The following is a 16,815-nucleotide window of genomic DNA, read 5'->3' as shown; positions in this document are numbered from 1 at the left end:
GTCACACCTGATTGGCCCAAGCTCCAATTTTCCCAGCGCAGCTCTGGAAAACGTCATAAATGCCAATTGCCAATCATTAATCATCGTCAATGTCGGATTCCTCGTGAACCCAATTTCGTGCCCCAATCGGAGCCAGCCAAGAAGAAAAACCTCGTCTGCCGACAATGGGTTCAAAGGCTTCCAAGCCCGCGCAAGCCGCGACACGAAAGTTCCCTTCCCGCCCACCGGGTTCCGCGCCGCCGCCCACATCGTTCAGCCGTCCGGCCGAGGCTCCCCGGAATACCACCACAGCCAAGGGCAGCAGCGACCGCCGCGCCGCCGCGCCGAAGGCTTCCTGATCAAGGATGACGGTAAGCTCTCCTTCCCCCAGGGAGCCTTGGGGCTCGCCGCCGCCCCGAACAACGGTAGGCATCTGCTAACTCGGTTCCGCAGCCATCCGACGAGACGCCATGGACCCGAACCCCATAACCGACGCTGCCTTCTCGCAGCGCCTGCGCCAAATGGGCATCGCGACGCCGAACCCGACCATGTCCAACTCGTCGACCGCCTCCCCCGCCGTGGGCCCGCCGTCCCACAGCTACCCAAGGCCGCCGCAGCAGAATACCACCTTGAACGCGCTCGATGCTCGGCGGCGCATCCAGGAGTCGGTGGACGTCCAGTCGCAGAACCCCGCGGCGGGCAGGGAATACGTGGACGTGGGCGTGCTGCGGCAGATACTCATGATGCGGGATCGCGGCTACGCGGCGCCTGATATCGAGAAGCGCCTGCGGCTCAAGAACGGCGTGGTCGCGAGACTTGGACCGCCGGGTGTGATTAAGCCCTTGTCGTTATAGGCAACGAACAAAAGGCCACATTCTACACGGCGGCTCGCGGAAAACTAAAATAAAAGTCCAAACCAAACAGAAGCAAGCAAAAAGAGGCCAAGATCACGTTATAAGTTGATTTCCAAGTAGATCCATTGTGTACAACTACATACATCCAGGCGCATGGATGTATATAACATCATCCAAATTTGCGGCCCTTTCTTAAAGAGAACAAGCTGTTTTCAAAGCAGAATAGCCGCCCCCAAATTTTGGTTACCCAACCGCCAATTGTGTTGCCACTCTCCACGTCATCGTCGCCTTGGATATAGTCCAAAACTCCCTACATCAACTACAGAAAAAGGGTATTTACCTCTGAATCAAGTCAGTCGCTCCCGCTTGCCTATCACCAAGCGGCATGCCCGCCATCGATCCTCAGATCAGCCCCGGTCATGAAGCGGCTGGCGTCGCTGAGTAGGAAGACGGCGGCGCCCCGGTAGTCCTCGGGCCGGCTGAGCTTGCCGAGCATGTTCTGCTTGGGCCACTCGATCTCGCGCTCGGGGAATTTCTCGAAGAGCTTCTTGACCATCTCGGTCACGATGTAGCCGGGCGAGATGGTGTTGACGCGGATGCCGTGCTGGCCCCACTCGGAAGCAAGGTTGCGGCCGAGCTGGATCACGCCCGCCTTGGAGGCATTGTACACGCTTTGGTTCGAACGTCTAATGTCAGCGAGAATTTCCGCGAGTTGATGGAGGCAGGTGAAGAGGGGATTTCCTACGGGCAAATCAATCCCCGGTTCGCCACGGTACCGCTCATGCTCGCAATAAACACCAAGCTGCCCTCTTGCTTAAGCCGCACCATCTGCCGGGCCACGGCCTGCGCCGTCATGAGCACGCCCGTCACGTTAATTCCCAGCATGCGGTCCGCATCCTCGGCCGTGTACTCGAGAGCAGGCGTCTCCTGCTGGATCCCGGCGGCGGCGATAAGGCCATCGAGGCGCCCGTGCTCATCCGCGATCTCCTGCGTGACCCGGTTGATGTCGGCCGCGCCAAGCCGCACATCGATCTGATGGTACGTCAGCGTGGTCTCGAGCTCGCCCGCGGCGCGCTTGGCCACGGCGTCATACCTGCTGCCGGATGGGGGCGGCGCTTGTCGGTCAAAGACGTGAACTGGCAGTGGAGGAAAGGAGCAGAGTAAAGTTAGCCTTTAGAACTGGATAGTCGTTTTGAGCTCTCAAACCAATGAAACTAATGGGGTAGGGATCCCCTTACCTTTTGCGCCAGCCTCTAGGAGAGCTTCGGTCTGAACCAACCCAAGCCCCTGGGCACCGCCCGAGACAATTATCACTTTATCCTTCAGACTGAACTCGGGTAGCAATGCTTTAGGACTGTGCTTGATGGGGTCGACCGTCTGGTTTGTTGGTGTGCTATGGAACTCTCTGGGGTATTGTCTCGCAGCCACGACTGCGTTCCTTGCGGATGGTGTTGTAGTAGAGACTCTTTGCGTCAGGCAAGATACCGGCGTTCGCACAGCAGCGGCACGGCAGCTTAGCCTCCCAGCTGGGATAGCATGGCGGTATAGTCTGGAGACAGCCCCCGACATGGTCAAGTCGTAGTTAGTAGTATATGTATGCAAGGCTCGGCGTCTTCTTCTGCTATTTGTTCTTCTTGTACTTCAGACGTTGATATATATATCAGGCGAAAGGTTCTTGATCCAAGTGAGCAAAGGACGAGAAGAAAGTCAAGTACCTAGGAGATGTCGGCTTTTATACTTTGCACTAGATCAGCAACCTTGGGGGGCAGTAGCGCCAGAGGAGAACAGACAGTGCATATAGAACCAGAAGAAGCAGCGTGACGGGCAAGGGACATGGGGAAGTAGCCCGCGATGGTCATGTCGTAAGACTCCGGGGTAGGGAAGAAATGAGGCGATGGCACCTCTAGTCCAGTCGACGGGTCCCCAAGAGTTCCCCATCTTGCCCAGTGCCCATTCTTATATAAACCAGCACGAGGGCGGTCCACGGGCTCATGTCTCCCTCCCCTGGCCCTGGTCCCGAAAGTATGCTCTCCATAAGGGTATCCCTTTTGAAGCCGCCAAGCCAAGCTATTTTGGCCAAATAGGCTCTCCCCTCTTGCTTGGATCTCAGACGGTTCAGAGACGAGTACGTAATAGGTGTTCAACGTCGATCTGATGTTGGTGCTCGCATCCCACTGCTTTATGTGCTGTATGGGATGTACAGTATAGGTGAACGGAAACTTTGTGAGCCGGACTAGAGCTCCGATGGCCGCGAATGAGGGGCGAGGGTTGGAGGCTAGAGGTTGGATACGTGCATCTACCGAACATGGGGAGCCGAGTGGGTTTTCTTTGGCCTCGAGAAGGCAACCAAGACCTGCTCTGCAGAGGGATGCAATGCGATTCACGCGGTATGGACTCGGTGGGTGTGACGTAACGTGATAACTGATAGGTCCATCCCTCCCTCCACTGGAAACCCCCTGATGCGTCTGTGACCTCAATAGTCTCGGTTGTGGACACAGTTTTCGAGCAGGCCAGAACCAGACAGCGAGAGAAGGACACTGTACTGACGGAGCGATGATGGCAGATCCATACATAGATGCAGGTGGAGGTGGAGATGGAGGTGGAGGCGGAGGAGGAGAGGAGGAGGAGGAGGAGGAGGAGGAGGAGGAGGGGAGGTCGAGGTGCGGGTTGCCGAAAAGGGCAACCCGGGGTGGTGACAGAGGAGGTCGATTGTAGGAGAGCGCGAGACTGCCAAGAACAAGGCAATTGTAGTGTAACATTGAGTATGGGGGTGAAACTTTCAGGCGGCTCGATGAAGCTCTTCGTACATGGCACCAGGCAGCACCAGGCCCTGCTGTGCCTAAGCGCACAAATGGCGTTGAAGCCGGTGTATGCATAGCGGATGGCAGGGTGGAACACGACCCAAATCTGGGAGATCTAATTATGGCGGGGTGAGGGGAGCAGGAGGGGAGGAACACCAATACATACATACACAGCTTAGCAGCCATGGAAACCCCGCCAATTGGATATGCAGTGGTAGGCGGCAGGTAGGTACACGACATGCAGACAGATTGTCAGACCAGCTGATGGCCCCATGGTTCTCCAACCCCGACCCCGTGTGACACCGCATCATGCCGGCATAGACGGCCTGTTCTTGTCTGGCCGGCATATACGCACACATCCCGCGGGATCAGCCAGGCAGCCAAGTGAGTACTTGGCTGCAAACAGCATGCATATGCGACCCCGGGTATAACCATCATGTACAGAGCATGCTCCTTCTGCATCGCGACAGTTTATACTTCAAGCGGCTTGAGACCCAGGAGCGTAGGCAGGTAGGCCAATATGTTGGTCGGGTTGCCGCAACCACTATGGCTTTATTGAACCTCGTCTCGACAACCCCCCATCGAATTACCCAGTACACATCAACACTGCCGGTTCCTAGGCCATCCTATCCTTGTTGATCTCGATGTCGTAAGTCGTAACCCATGCCAAACCCCCATGCTCGTATGTTCCTCCGGCACCTCGTGGTAGGCCACTCAACGCGGCAGAATCGGCAAGCCTGGATTTGTCCAAGTGCATGCGTACGTACTGCTTGCTCAGCATACCGCTTTTCTTCGTTTTCTGAGTCGGGTATGCCGGCCATGACAGGTGGTTAGAACCGGTATGGGCTGGTAAACATCTTGCGGCTCTGCGTACGGGCTGGGCCGTCCATCTCTTTCCGTCATACATCGGCCGCTCTGGGTCTTTTATGTGCTTCCCTGCCAGCCGTCCTACACAGTAACTTAGTATCAGGCAGCAAGATACATAGATGTAAGCGAGGCCACTCTTTCCTGGTTTTGCCCGGTCCCCGCACTGCAGACCCCGAGGAGCAAGGAAGCACGGCCAGGTCTACTATCGGCTCCCCTGACCCGAAATGCAACACCGCCACTGCTCTTCATGTACGAGACTAGGTAGGATGCTACATCAAGCTCACATATTCTTGGTGGGGTTCAGATCCACGGGACAAATGTAATCGCAGGGTTTTTTTTATACTGCTAACTCACTATTCTCTAAATCAGGTTTGGAGGGAAATTAGCAATAAGCACAACACACCACTTTAACAAATTCCCTTGGCTACATGTGTATGCTAGCCGGCGTCCCTCCTAGGATATAAAGAAACCTTAAACCGTATTAAGCCAATCACAAACGTGTATGCTGCTCTTCCCTTTGGGTATACAGGCCTCGTGAACGCCAAAATCCATAAACGTCAACCAAGCATCTCTCTGTGGAGGAACAATAGGGGGAAAAACAGTACAATCCTTGGGTGAACACGTAGTACTTATACAATAACAACAACAACAACAACACCACGCACTGTTACCTAAGCCTGCTCTCCGTTTCCACTGCCGGCTCCATTGGATGTCCTCTTGGAACGCCCGGTAATATCCTGCCAGGTAGCACCAAACCTGCGGCCTGTGCTAGCCAGAAGACCCTCTTCCTCATCGGCCTCGGCCTCCTCGTCGAGCTGATGTACGTTGAGCTTGGGTGTTCTGAACAGGCTTGTTAAGAAGACAACTAGGAAGATGCCGAGGAATGCGAATTGCGCCCAGAAATCAACCGCGCCAAACACGGGCCAATTGAGTGTGATGCGGTTCAGAAAGGTGCTCATGACAGTCGGCGTGCACGTCTGGAACGCATAGTGGCGGTCCACCCACTCGGAACAAGGCTTGACAGCCTCCGGGTGGTCCTTGCAGCTAGGCTGCTGGTCTTGGTGGTGAGGCGGGAGGTCACAGAACATTTGTGTGCCGAAGGATGCATACTGTGGTGCGACAAGCATAGCGATAGCATAGTTGATGGCAAGTACCATCAAGGCCAGCATCACAGTCGCAATTAGGAGAGCTTGCGGGGCAGTTCTACCCTTGCGAATCTCGAAGATACGCAGCCAGAGGAAGCGAATGCCGATCGTAGCCAGCCCGGAAATCGAACTGCAGAAGAAGAGGAGGATCAACAGGGCCATCAGGATGTAGTCAACGGGGAACGCCCGTGCCGTCTGCACAAAGATCCAATTGATGGGTTGGAAAACATTGATGTGAGCCAGGATGTAGCCACAGTGACTCTTGCAGACCGAGTTGGCGGCCTTGTCGATGCCCGTGATGAGCATGGACGCCCATACCAGGACGCAGACAAGTATCAAAAGGAGACCCCCAATGAGCTTGATAGGGCGGAACACGGCTTCAACCTTGTTCCATGATCGGACAAGCCAGCTCTTCCCCTCGCCTTGGGCTTCGGCTGCAAGTCGTTCGCGTCTGACCAGAGTTCGCTCTTCGCGAACCAGCGCCTCCAACTCTCGTCGATCCTTTTGTGACATGCCTTCTGCGCGACCCGCGCTGCGCATTTCTAGCTGTCTCTGGCGCTCGCGGTTTTGGTCCAGCTGAGACGCGGTATTCTCGGATAGCTGCGGAGCCGAGACGGACGGTGCAGATTTGATGAAAGACACGGGCATAAGAGCCAGACCAGCTCCTGTATACAAGACGTAAAGGATGGTTCCTAGGGTGACCAGCAGACCCAAACCAAATGTCAATGCTTTCTCGGCATGGTTCTCGTCGAGCAAGCGCTTGAAGAAGTCAAGATCAAGATGCGCCCCCTCTTTGTTCCCCGCGGCGGGCACGAAGAACCCGATCAAGAAGAGAATGACGACCAAGAAGACGAATGCGATGGTGTACTTGGCTGCTCCCCAAAGCCTACTGCCGAGAGTCTGATGCCCCTCTTGTTCTTCAACCTCATCGTACTCTTCATACCAAAAGTAGGAGAAGGGAATGACGACCATACACAGCAAAGCGTCGAGGCTATACAGACAGTAGTATACTACTTTCAGAGTGAAAAGGAGATTGTGGACTCGTGTGGGTGTCGCCCACTCTTTCTTGACGCCATTCGTTGAATCGGTCGTGGCTGATACGAGGGCAATATCGACTGGCAGGAGGAAGACGGTGGCCAGAAGCGCTGTCAAACTCAAGATGGTGACGGTACTAACGATGGCAGAGCGTTCGCGGTGCGTCTGCCACGTAAAGGTGACGAGAGCTGCAGCAATGAGGGCAATACCGACGGCTGCGGCGTATGCCACCCAGATCAAGCTGATCTGCACATAGCCAGCGCTGGCCATGGTTGGCGTGGGTGAGAATGCACTTCGGACCCGCGTGCACCGCACAAATGGAGATAGAATCGAAGATAGAGTTGGCCCAGAGTGCTATACGCTGGGAATATGAAACTTTTGAATGACTCGAGAAAAGATGGGAGGTCCCAAGAGATGATCCGAGGAGATGGATCGAGCAATGCGTTTTGCTCGTTGCGTGGACTTGCTGGCTTAGCATCCGTTAGGTACTTCAAACAGTGACGTAAACAAGACGACACAGGGATTACCCCAGCAATTGCATAAAGCTCCTATGTATGGGCCCGACGGCTTTCATAATTATTCCTCAGCCTCGTATTTATTTCATGGGCAAAGTCCATCACATTCACGCCAGCGAAAACAGCGAAGCCAGAATTCTTGTTCGTACTTGTTGATTCATTCGTTCAATCCTCTCCCTTTCGCTTTCATTCTTGCTTCCTAGTCTACATTGCAGGCGCCAGAATAAACTAACCGGAGGAGTATAGGAAGGTTGGCGCAGAGAAAATCAAAAGAGCGCAAACCCATCCTGCATAAAAGACTTTTTGGGGTTCCCTCATTTCATTCCCGAACCGTGAGGAGCAACGGAACCCATTTCTTGCCCTCAGATGCCATCGTCTATCACGTATAAAGATGAGCGTAAATCATTCCTGGACTTCTCCTTTGAGTCCAGTCGTAGCTCACCAAGAGACTCCCCCTCAGACCCTACTCCCCAAAAAATAGAAAGTGCGTCCACGTTTATCGCGACGACATGGCCTTGGTTACGAGTCTCTTCAGGGCGAGCTCCTTCTTCTTGAGGTCCTCGGCAGAAGAGTCCTCGATCTCCAGCTGGCCCATAGCCTCGCTGAGGGACTCCTCGATTCTCTCCTTCTGGCCGCGCTTGAGCTTCAGCGACATTGTGGGGTCGGAGACGATCTCCTCAACGCGGCTGATGTAGGACTCGAGCTGCTGCTTGGCCTCGAAGCGCTTGCTGAAAGCGTCATCGGTGGACTTGAACTTCTCGGCGTCGCTGATCATGGTCTCAATCTCAGCCGAGGACAGCTTACCAACAGAGTTGGCAATGGTGATGTTGGCGCTGCGGCCCGAGGTCTTCTCGGTGGCAGTGACCTTCAGGATACCGTTGACATCGACCTCGAAGACGACCTCGAGAACGGGCTCACCGGCGCGCATGGGGGGGGATGGGAGCCAGAGTGAACTCTCCAAGGGAGGTGTTGTCCTCGCAGTTGACACGCTCGCCCTGGTAGACGGGGAACTGAACGGTCTGCTGGTTATCGGCAACAGTGGTGAAGGTTCGCTTCTTGATGGTAGGCACGGTCTGACCACGGCCGACAACGGGGGCGAAGATGTTGCCCTCCATGGCGACACCCAGGGACAGGGGAACGACATCCAGAAGGAGGAGGTCAGAGGTATCGGCCGAGGTGGCCTTGCCGGAGAGGATACCGGCCTGGACGGCGGCACCGTAGGCGACAGCCTCATCGGGGTTGATGCTCTTCTCGAGCTTCTTGCCGTTGAAGTAGTCAGACAACAGCTTCTGGATCTTGGGGATACGGGTAGAACCACCGACGAGGACGATCTCGTCGACGGCGCTCTTCTCGCAGGCAGCGTCCTTGAGGACCTGGGCAACGGGCTCGAGAGTACCGCTGAAGGCCTTGGCGTTCAGCTCCTCGAAACGAGCACGGGTGATCTGGAGGAAGAGATCATCGCCATCGAACAGCGAGTCGATCTCAATGGTGGTCTGAGCACCGCTGGACAGGGTACGCTTGGCACGCTCGCAAGCAGTTCGGAGACGGCGCAGGGCACGGGCATCCTTGGAGATGTCTAGAAGGAAAAAGACAGTCAGTAACAGATTTGGTAGCAGTGAGATGCGAATCTCAGCAGAGGGAATGTTTCAATCTCACCCTTCTTGGTCTTGCGGGTGAACTCCTTCTTGCAGTGGTCCAGCAGGTTGGTATCGAAATCTTGACCACCCAGATGGGTGTCACCGGCGGTAGCCTTGACGGTGAAGACACCACCCTGGATGTTCAGGAGGGAGACATCGAAAGTACCACCACCCAGATCGTAGATGAGGACGTTGCGCTCCTTCTCGGACTTTCCGGAGCCGAGACCGTAAGCGATAGCGGCGGCGGTAGGCTCGTTGATGATACGCAGGACGTTCATGCCAGAGATGGCACCAGCGTCCTTGGTGGCCTGACGCTGGTTGTCGTTGAAGTAGGCGGGCACGGTGATGACGGCCTTCTCAACCTTCTTGCCAAGCTTGACCTCGGCAATCTCCTTCATCTGTAGTCACATGTTGTTAGTGGCTTGCGGGAAGATCTGCTGCCGCTGCGCAGCAAGAGCTTTTGGGGGTTGCTTACCTTGGTGAGGACCATGGCGGAGATCTCCTGGGGGAGAAAGTCTTGGTCTCGCCGAGGTACTCAACCTGCACCATGGGGTTGGAGCCCTGCTCGACGACCTTGAAGGGCCACGACTCGATATCCTTTTTGACGATAGGGTCATCGAAGGGACGACCAATCAGACGCCTGTTGAAGGAGGGGTTTTGGTCAGCAAACCATTGCACGGTGGCAGGCCAGGAAGATCGGAACATGGGCGGCTTACTTGACATCGAAGACGGTGTTGATGGGGTTCATAGCAGCCTGGTTCTTGGCGGCCTCACCGATCAAACGCTCCTTCTCGTTGAAAGAGACGTAAGAGGGAGTGGTGAAGCTACCCTGCTCGTTGGCGATGATCTCGACATTGGTACCCTCGTAGATGGCAACGCAGGAGTAGGTCGTGCCTATTGATTGGAATCATGGTTAGCGACTATTGCTGCCAAAATCATCTTCTGGTGGTTCAGATTCCTCTCGTCGGCACAATGCTAGTCGTCGCAGTTCTTGCTGTGACGATTCGCAGGAAATGCCATGTGCGTTTGCGCACAGGGAATTTTGTCGAATGTGGGATAAATGTGGGCGGCGGGCACAAAGCAAAATGGCAGTGTTGAAGATGATGAACATACCCAGATCAATGCCGATGGCACCATCGTAAACTTCGTCCGCCATTATTGCGACTGTGATGTTCTTCTCGTTAAAGATGGGAAAGATGAGAGAGAACAAGAAGAAAGGGAGTGGATTGATCGAGAGGGAAAGGGAGACAGTCGACGAAAAGATGCGCCTCGGAGGGGACCAGGAATTATCTAGATTTTGAGGGCCTGGTATTTTTCTGCCGGAATGGTGGTGGGGCTGGTGGTAAAGAAAAAAAAATAAAAAAAGTTGCGACCTCTCTTTCAGTGCTTGCGAGCCCGAACACACCGCCACCAATCCACTTCCACTCTCACTCTCACTCTCACACTCTCTTATTCTTCCCCTCCCCTCCTCCCCCTCATCCTCGCACAGCCAGGCCAGCCAAATTTTCAATGGCCCGTGCTTTTCCTGCTTCTTTTCTTTTTTTCGCTCGTCCTTCTGTTCTCTCTTTGGGCGGGAGGCGGGCGAAAAAAGTGGGAGACTCTTTTTTAGCGCTCAGGCTCTGCTATCTTCTTATCCCAAGTGGGCGGGCCAAATTCGACGCCTGAGACCTGGTGAGGGAGGGGCATGCTTGCATCATATTTGCCTTACACAACCACTAAATCGAGGCGAGCTCAATTCTGCTCTTGTTGAATATTCTCGGCTCACTGCTAGCCTGGACCCTGACTCAAATTTTGCCCTGGCCTGATGTGCCCAGTATTCTCACCCTACTGTCCATCCACCTCGGTAGTATACGGGGTTTCCGGGCCCATGCAATGCAAGGTGCATGCATCCTTTTGGCAAGGAAAGAGAGAAGAGAACATCCTGTACAAAGTCCAGACTGTGAGAGCTGGGTCGAGGCCCGTAGCAAATTCCAACATTGTACAACATGACTGCTTGCATGATGGGCATGGGCGGACGAGAATTGCTTTCAGGTCTGGTGAGACAAACCCACCTCCCCAATGCTGTTGAGAATATCATGGTGGTGACTAGAGCCAACCGCTGGTATACCTACATGCGCTCGGTAGGTCGCAAGGCACGGTGTATAAATGCTGAACGTACTATGCAAGTAGTCTATTCGGACCCCATAGGAAAAAAGATAACAAGAGACGTGATATGATATCGCCCCCATGCTCCATGCTGGATGCAAAACCCCCTGAACGCCCACGCATGCCTTTCAATCGCAAAGTTGTCCCGCCTGTCCTATAAAACAACTAAATTCCCTATCGTCAAACCTTGACTCTCGACGTGGTACCGCCGCCGCAGTCCTAAGCTTTTAGCGTGCTCGAGAGCCCGGTATGTTTCATCACCGCCTCCCCGCCATGACCATGGCAATGGGGTTATGGCGTAGTATGCCTGCAGGCGTCTTCTGTAGCTCGTCCAGCAACGGCCGGATAAAGTTAAAGCCCCATGTGTTGCCCTCTGATTCATCTTCTTTGTCATCCGAGACCACGATCACCAGCTGCAGTGCGTTGCGGTTAGGGGCAAACGACGGGATGTTGGCCAGCTTCTCTGAAAAGGAGCAGCCGCCGCGCCTCATCACAATTACTTGGTGTACTCTAGCTGCAGCATCCGGGAGCTTAGCCCGACATGCCTGGTCAGCAAAGTAGATGTTGCTCCAAGCCAAAGACTCGATGTTCACGCCTGTGGCTGGGTTGGGAGCTTCGCGCACGTCGGGCAACGGTGCTGCCCCCAAGCCCGCAGGTAAGATCGCTGGAAGTTCCGCGTAGTCATATTCTGGCTTCCGAACCGGTTCAGGAGCAAAGGTGGAGGCGGGCTCGCGCAAAACCGAAGTAATCTGCTGCAGAAAGGAGCTGAAGATGTTGGAAGACCCGGGTGAATCAGCCATCTCGATGGTAGACTGCACTTCAGTCTGTGCCTTGCTTTCGGATGCGGTAAAGTTCGCCGGGGTCTCGACAGGTGGAGGAGGAATCTCCGTCTGCAGCAAGATATCGATGCTAACCGAATCTCTGATCCGATGAAACAACGGATCCGACATTTCTGCAAGAACATCCCTAGTAATGAAGACCTTCTCGTCGCGACCCAAGGCTAAATGGCCAATGCTAGACACCCTCCATGCACGCTCGATGTAGTCGGGAGGCTCTTCTAGAACAAGCGTGATTTTGAGTCCGTTCAAGCTGCTAATCGCAATGCCTTCACTGCCCATACGGACGAGGTTGTGGCCCCCAAACATGAGACTGAAAGTATTTCCTACAGAATGTTGGGTGTTGGTGGGAAACTCGATGATCGAAGTTTGTTGCTGCCGCATCGCCGCGCACATGCCATTAGGCGGGAGCATTGCCGGAGGTAGTGTCCATGGGAATATCGTGTGGTTAGACCTTGGTGCCATCGCATACACCGCTGGATTTTCGCGTACAGCTGCAGCCGACTCCGGGTCTGATATAGCATGCATGTTAGGTATGTGGTGTAAGCGAATTAAGCTGGCTGCGTGGAAGAAGTCTGGCCGCGCAGCTGTGGCCGAACCAGATAGCGGAGGAAGCTTTGGCGGTACTGGGCAAGAATTGGTGTATTTCTCGTCGTAGTAGGGCATGGCCTCCTTCACGACGACATCCTTCTTACGCGCCTTGGGCTGTCCTGCTTTCCGCGGGATAATCAGTGGGTGCCCTTCTGTGGTGAAGACGTAAGGTGCATCCAATTTGTTCAGCGGATGGTCCGGGTCGAAAAGCAGATACAAGTACTTCGCAGTCTCTCCGAGGAAGAAACTTTCCATTCGATCACTTTTCTCTCCAGTCCGCACATCCTGCAACCCAGACCAACCACACTTGGTCCAGCACCGCCTTCGGACGTCTTTCAAGACCATCTCGCCAGAATACAGGTACCACGGGTCCATAGTCGCTCGGTAGATGTGATAGGTGGATTCAATGAACTCTGGCCGGCCCGGCCACCATCCAAGCCCACCTTCAACATGGCCGTCTCGGACAGACCAGCGTTCAGGCAGGGCCGAGTAGCGGGTCCACAGAGCTGTGTACAATAGATGTGTACCAATTGCTTCATCTAGCTCTCCTGCGAGTGCGAGCAAGCCCGAGTAGTAAGCGCCCAAGCTATCTATCCAATAGGCTTGGGGGAGCCCGTCGAAATGTGAGCATTGATGTAATGAGGATGGTGCACGTCAGAGTAAAGATGACGCTTTATGGCCGCATGAGCTTGGTGCCAGGCTTCCAGGAAAGAATCAGCCGAGTTGTCTTCGTCGGACAGCGGAGTGTAAAGGCTATTGGGGTCCAGCTGGCTGCCGTAGGGAGCTGGGTTCGGCATGGTCCGATTTGGTAGCTCGTGCCCCGAAAGCAAGATATGGGTCTTGAGGGCATATTCGAAGAAACTGTCGATGCCAGCTCCTATTCCAGAAAAACCCCTATCCAATGACCAGCTTCAGCATCGACGCCGGCACCAATGAGACCGATATTACTTCTCCTCGACCAAACAGCCCAGAAAGCTCTTTTGGCGGCCTGCTCAAAGCGCGGATCACCCGTCAAGCGGCTTAGCACAGTAAACTCAAGAACCAAGCTCCCTGCACCAGCACTGCACGTCTCGGTGATTTCCGGGAAGCCTTGCTCCCCGTTCGGGCGAAAACTGATGTTTTCGTGAAGGGGAGAATTCAGATAAAATGGGATGCCATGGCGTAAATTGACTCGTGGGTAGGGCATGCCCGTTTGCGTGTAGAACGCCGGCAGTAGACGTTGGGCCAAGTCCAGGGCTAGACGGAGCAGTTGGCCGTCGTATTTGAAGCCTCCAGGCCAGATGATGGGATTTTGCTCCAAGTCATCACCGTTTCTTCGTGGGTCGTATCCTGCAATTGGCAAATCTCCAACGGCAAACAGATGTGCACTCAGAAGTCCACCGACACCGCGGATGACGGTTTCGAAGACCTGAACCTTGCTGTCCACATCGAAGCCTCTTGCGCGCAGGCCCTGCCCAGACGGGCCGTGCCGGCCGTCTCCGTATTGTTCGACCAAGGCAGCAACACCTGTTTGGAAGTCGGCCAAGGCTTTCGGCCCGGTATCGCGGTCGCCGGGCGGCGCAGAGGCGAGGATGGCCAACGTCGAAAGGCTGTCTATTAGGGTCAGGGAGTAGTTACCCAGGACATCGTTCAGTTCGACATTTCGTGGATTGAGTGCGTCGCGGGTTAAAGGCGTGCACGAGACAGGGCGTAGCTCGTCCTCGGGGAATGCGATGTGCATGTAGTTGTCGAAGCCGTGGTAAAACATGTCGACCGTCTCTTGGCGTAGTTGCGCAACGCGGTCGGGGCGCATAGCCCGCACGGAAAGCAGCAGCCATGACGATAAGAAAAGGATGCAAAGTGAAGTGCACCAAGCACGAGGCATGCGCCTCAATGCATTGTTGTTGGAAGCCGACGTCCAGCCGGCCATGCCTGGCAAGGGCATTACCGGCAAAAAGTATCAAGACGATACATGTAGGAAGCGGCAGAGGTCGGCGCAAGTAATACCAACAGAAGCCAAGCAGTTGGTTGGAAAAGTCAAAGGGGGTTCGGAATCGCAGACGAAACTGTAGGTTAGGTGAACAACTCACGAGACAGCTCCCAAGCCTCCCACCGATGCTCCCATATGTACGGAGCAAGTCGTCAAGCTTTCGTGGTAGTGGGTTAGTGGGTGGTGGGGACTGGAGCTGCTAACCAACCACCAAGCTTAGGGGGGTTTTAGGACAGATCGCTGTATGTATGCCTTATGCCCGTCATTAATGCTGCTGTCTCCCAAGAGTGGCTGAGTGGGCCGCCCTATCACAGCGCTTGCTTAGTAAGAGCACATTGAATTCAGGATGCAATGATGTAGCTGCGAGCGACACATACTTCCACCGGGCTGGGTGGGCTCTACAATGAAAGTACCATTCGACTTCTTCGCGCATCATTGTATGGGACGGTACGTGGCCAGTGTGGCAATATCACCATCTGGTTTATTCGTTGATTATCCAATGCGTGCAAAAAGGGTCAACAGGCCTTGACTCCTGACTTTCTTGTGCCTGTCATATATGCAGTAGAAGAGGCGCGGCTAATATCAACATCGCTTCACCGTTTTCCTCGCGGCTGCGCTACGGGTGTGCAACACTGCAAAGCTTCGCCCCCTTTTGCAGCTTCCCAAACACACACACACGCACACCAACACGAACAAATAGAGCTACTAATGCACTGGAAATTTCCGTATGTCACTGTGGTACTTGGGCTTCCATAGAGATATCATTGCTCTGGACTTCTTGGGTACTTACCTACCCACGAGGGCAGACATGGGCGGTGTACTCCTTCTAACCGTCTCCCGACTACCCGGGAAATGGTCCCATAATCTACGTGATATACAGGCCAGAACCTGAGGACCTAGATCTCGACCTAGAAGCAATGAGATGTGTGCTCATATCACTGGAAGATCACTGTCTTGAACCATCGCCGGCCCACTATGGCACAGCCTATACAACAACAGCAGCTAGCTCTCCAACTACGGACACAGGCAAACCTGGCTAAGTTTTCTCTAGAAGGATGAGCAATAAGCACTGTAAGAAAGGCCGGGGCATTTCGTACAGTTTGTGTAGCTAGTAAGACCAATGGCGAAGGGAAAGTTTTCGCTGCTGTACAGAACTGGCCAGGCTAGGCTACTAAGCCGCAATGCCACTTGTTTACCTACCTACGTACATATCCTTTTAGATAATAGTGTCAGCAAAGAAGTCGGCCGAGAGTGCCTGGACACATTGTGGAATCTCTCATGGCTCAGGCGAAGGCTGGCGTCTCCGCCTCGGTTCGTAAGCACTCAAGATTGTTAAGTACAATGCGTCTGACCATCTGCCGGGAGTGACAAATTCTGGACTTATGTAGGGAGCTGCTCGCACAGTGAGGTAAGTAGTTGCTACTTTCAGACCTTGCCGGCTCTCCCAAGAACGAAAAGACAAAAAGAGGATCCGATTTAGTGCGGCCAATAGGGGAAAGTGTGTATGTACCTACACGAAGAAAGTATATACATTAGGTGGTGAGTGAGTAGCTATCCTAGCTACCTGCTACCTGCTACCTGCTACCTCAGCCGCTTGCATGGCCTTCGTTGCGCGTTGCCATTTTCTCCCTGGATCTCGAGATCCCAAATTTCGGTAAACAGTCCACGCCCGACAATTTGGAGAAAAGCCTTCCTCTCACCGCGTCTCCTGAAGCGAATGTTACGCAGAAGCTCTATGAAACGGCGGAGGCTGAAGAAAACCATTCGTTGTTACTTCCCCTGCAAACGTGTCAGCCAGCGGGCGAACCTTGCGTACGGGGGTTGAGGTAACAGATCCGCGTCAAAGAACGTAAGGGGGAGCCCAGATGCAACTATTCTTAGATTGACACGGGCGGGAATAACCACCCACTCAGCGAGCTATGCACAGCCGACAACTAGGAGCCCACGAGGATCCTCCTAGCAGCGTCGTAGCTCGAATGGAGGTTTTTTCTCTGCAGGGGAAGAGAAGCAATAGACAGTTTCCCTAGGGCTTAGCGCTCCTCGGCTTGGTTTGGTCCATATCGCATCAGACCAGGGGCGCGGGTGTAGTCGTCGAAGATTATCCATCACTGCCGTCCGCCGCAACCGAGATAAGAGGTGGTAGAGAATCACACTACAGAATTCGAAATCTAGGTATTCGATGGCTAACAGCCATGGCGATGGCTGTGCATGGGCGTGTTTCTGTTGCCGTCACTCGCCGTCACTTGCCTCTCAAAATACGTGACCGGCACGGGAAGTCGTCACAATAACCTTCAACTCGCGACGCCGTGTGGCGATGCCGTCGAGGTGCACCGGCCAATTGGCAGAGCGTTACATTCACAATGCAGAATATGGGGGGTAGGAATGTGTTCGACGGGCCGCTCTCTCAACCCCCTTTCTTCCTCCCATCTTTACTCTTTATG

At 54.3% G+C, this 16,815-nt stretch overlaps 8 protein-coding genes across 8 annotated transcripts; 1 reads left to right on the top strand and 7 right to left on the bottom strand.

Moving 5' to 3' along the window:
* Positions 1-76: 76 nt before the first annotated feature.
* Positions 77-412, bottom strand: PG998_010983 (uncharacterized protein; the record flags this gene model as incomplete). Its single annotated transcript, XM_066877799.1, has 1 exon — positions 77-412. One exon carries the CDS (start codon positions 410-412, stop codon positions 77-79), a length of 336 nt encoding a protein of 111 aa, XP_066726853.1.
* A 37-nt stretch (positions 413-449) lies between these two features.
* PG998_010982 (uncharacterized protein) lies at positions 450-833 on the top strand (the record flags this gene model as incomplete). The annotated part of the gene is made up of 1 exon (XM_066877798.1): positions 450-833. The coding sequence occupies one exon, from the start codon at positions 450-452 to the stop codon at positions 831-833; it is 384 nt and encodes a 127-aa protein (XP_066726852.1).
* A 373-nt stretch (positions 834-1,206) lies between these two features.
* PG998_010981 (short-chain dehydrogenase) lies at positions 1,207-2,402 on the bottom strand (the record flags this gene model as incomplete). Its single annotated transcript, XM_066877797.1, has 3 exons — positions 1,207-1,504; positions 1,579-1,969; positions 2,072-2,402. 3 exons carry the CDS (start codon positions 2,400-2,402, stop codon positions 1,207-1,209), a joined length of 1,020 nt encoding a protein of 339 aa, XP_066726851.1.
* Positions 2,403-2,548: 146 nt separating this feature from the next.
* On the bottom strand, positions 2,549-3,709 carry PG998_010980 (uncharacterized protein; the record flags this gene model as incomplete). Its single annotated transcript, XM_066877796.1, has 1 exon — positions 2,549-3,709. One exon carries the CDS (start codon positions 3,707-3,709, stop codon positions 2,549-2,551), a length of 1,161 nt encoding a protein of 386 aa, XP_066726850.1.
* Positions 3,710-5,172: 1,463 nt separating this feature from the next.
* Positions 5,173-6,951, bottom strand: PG998_010979 (LMBR1 domain containing 1; the record flags this gene model as incomplete). The annotated part of the gene is made up of 1 exon (XM_066877795.1): positions 5,173-6,951. The coding sequence occupies one exon, from the start codon at positions 6,949-6,951 to the stop codon at positions 5,173-5,175; it is 1,779 nt and encodes a 592-aa protein (XP_066726849.1).
* A 741-nt stretch (positions 6,952-7,692) lies between these two features.
* PG998_010978 (uncharacterized protein) lies at positions 7,693-9,989 on the bottom strand (the record flags this gene model as incomplete). The annotated part of the gene is made up of 6 exons (XM_066877794.1): positions 7,693-8,029; positions 8,115-8,772; positions 8,853-9,231; positions 9,374-9,473; positions 9,550-9,727; positions 9,947-9,989. 6 exons carry the CDS (start codon positions 9,987-9,989, stop codon positions 7,693-7,695), a joined length of 1,695 nt encoding a protein of 564 aa, XP_066726848.1.
* Positions 9,990-11,235: 1,246 nt separating this feature from the next.
* Positions 11,236-12,780, bottom strand: PG998_010977 (glycoside hydrolase family 47 protein; the record flags this gene model as incomplete). Its single annotated transcript, XM_066877793.1, has 1 exon — positions 11,236-12,780. The coding sequence occupies one exon, from the start codon at positions 12,778-12,780 to the stop codon at positions 11,236-11,238; it is 1,545 nt and encodes a 514-aa protein (XP_066726847.1).
* Positions 12,781-13,282: 502 nt separating this feature from the next.
* Positions 13,283-14,197, bottom strand: PG998_010976 (uncharacterized protein; the record flags this gene model as incomplete). Its single annotated transcript, XM_066877792.1, has 1 exon — positions 13,283-14,197. One exon carries the CDS (start codon positions 14,195-14,197, stop codon positions 13,283-13,285), a length of 915 nt encoding a protein of 304 aa, XP_066726846.1.
* Positions 14,198-16,815: the final 2,618 nt, after the last annotated feature.

The sequence above is a fragment of the Apiospora kogelbergensis genome (genome assembly GCF_038363985.1).
Source record: "Apiospora kogelbergensis strain CBS 113332 chromosome Unknown utg000007l_segment0_segment0, whole genome shotgun sequence".
NCBI lineage: Eukaryota > Fungi > Ascomycota > Sordariomycetes > Amphisphaeriales > Apiosporaceae > Apiospora > Apiospora kogelbergensis.
The sequence above is the reverse complement of the archived record's forward strand: the minus strand, read 5'-3'. Positions and strand labels throughout refer to the sequence as shown.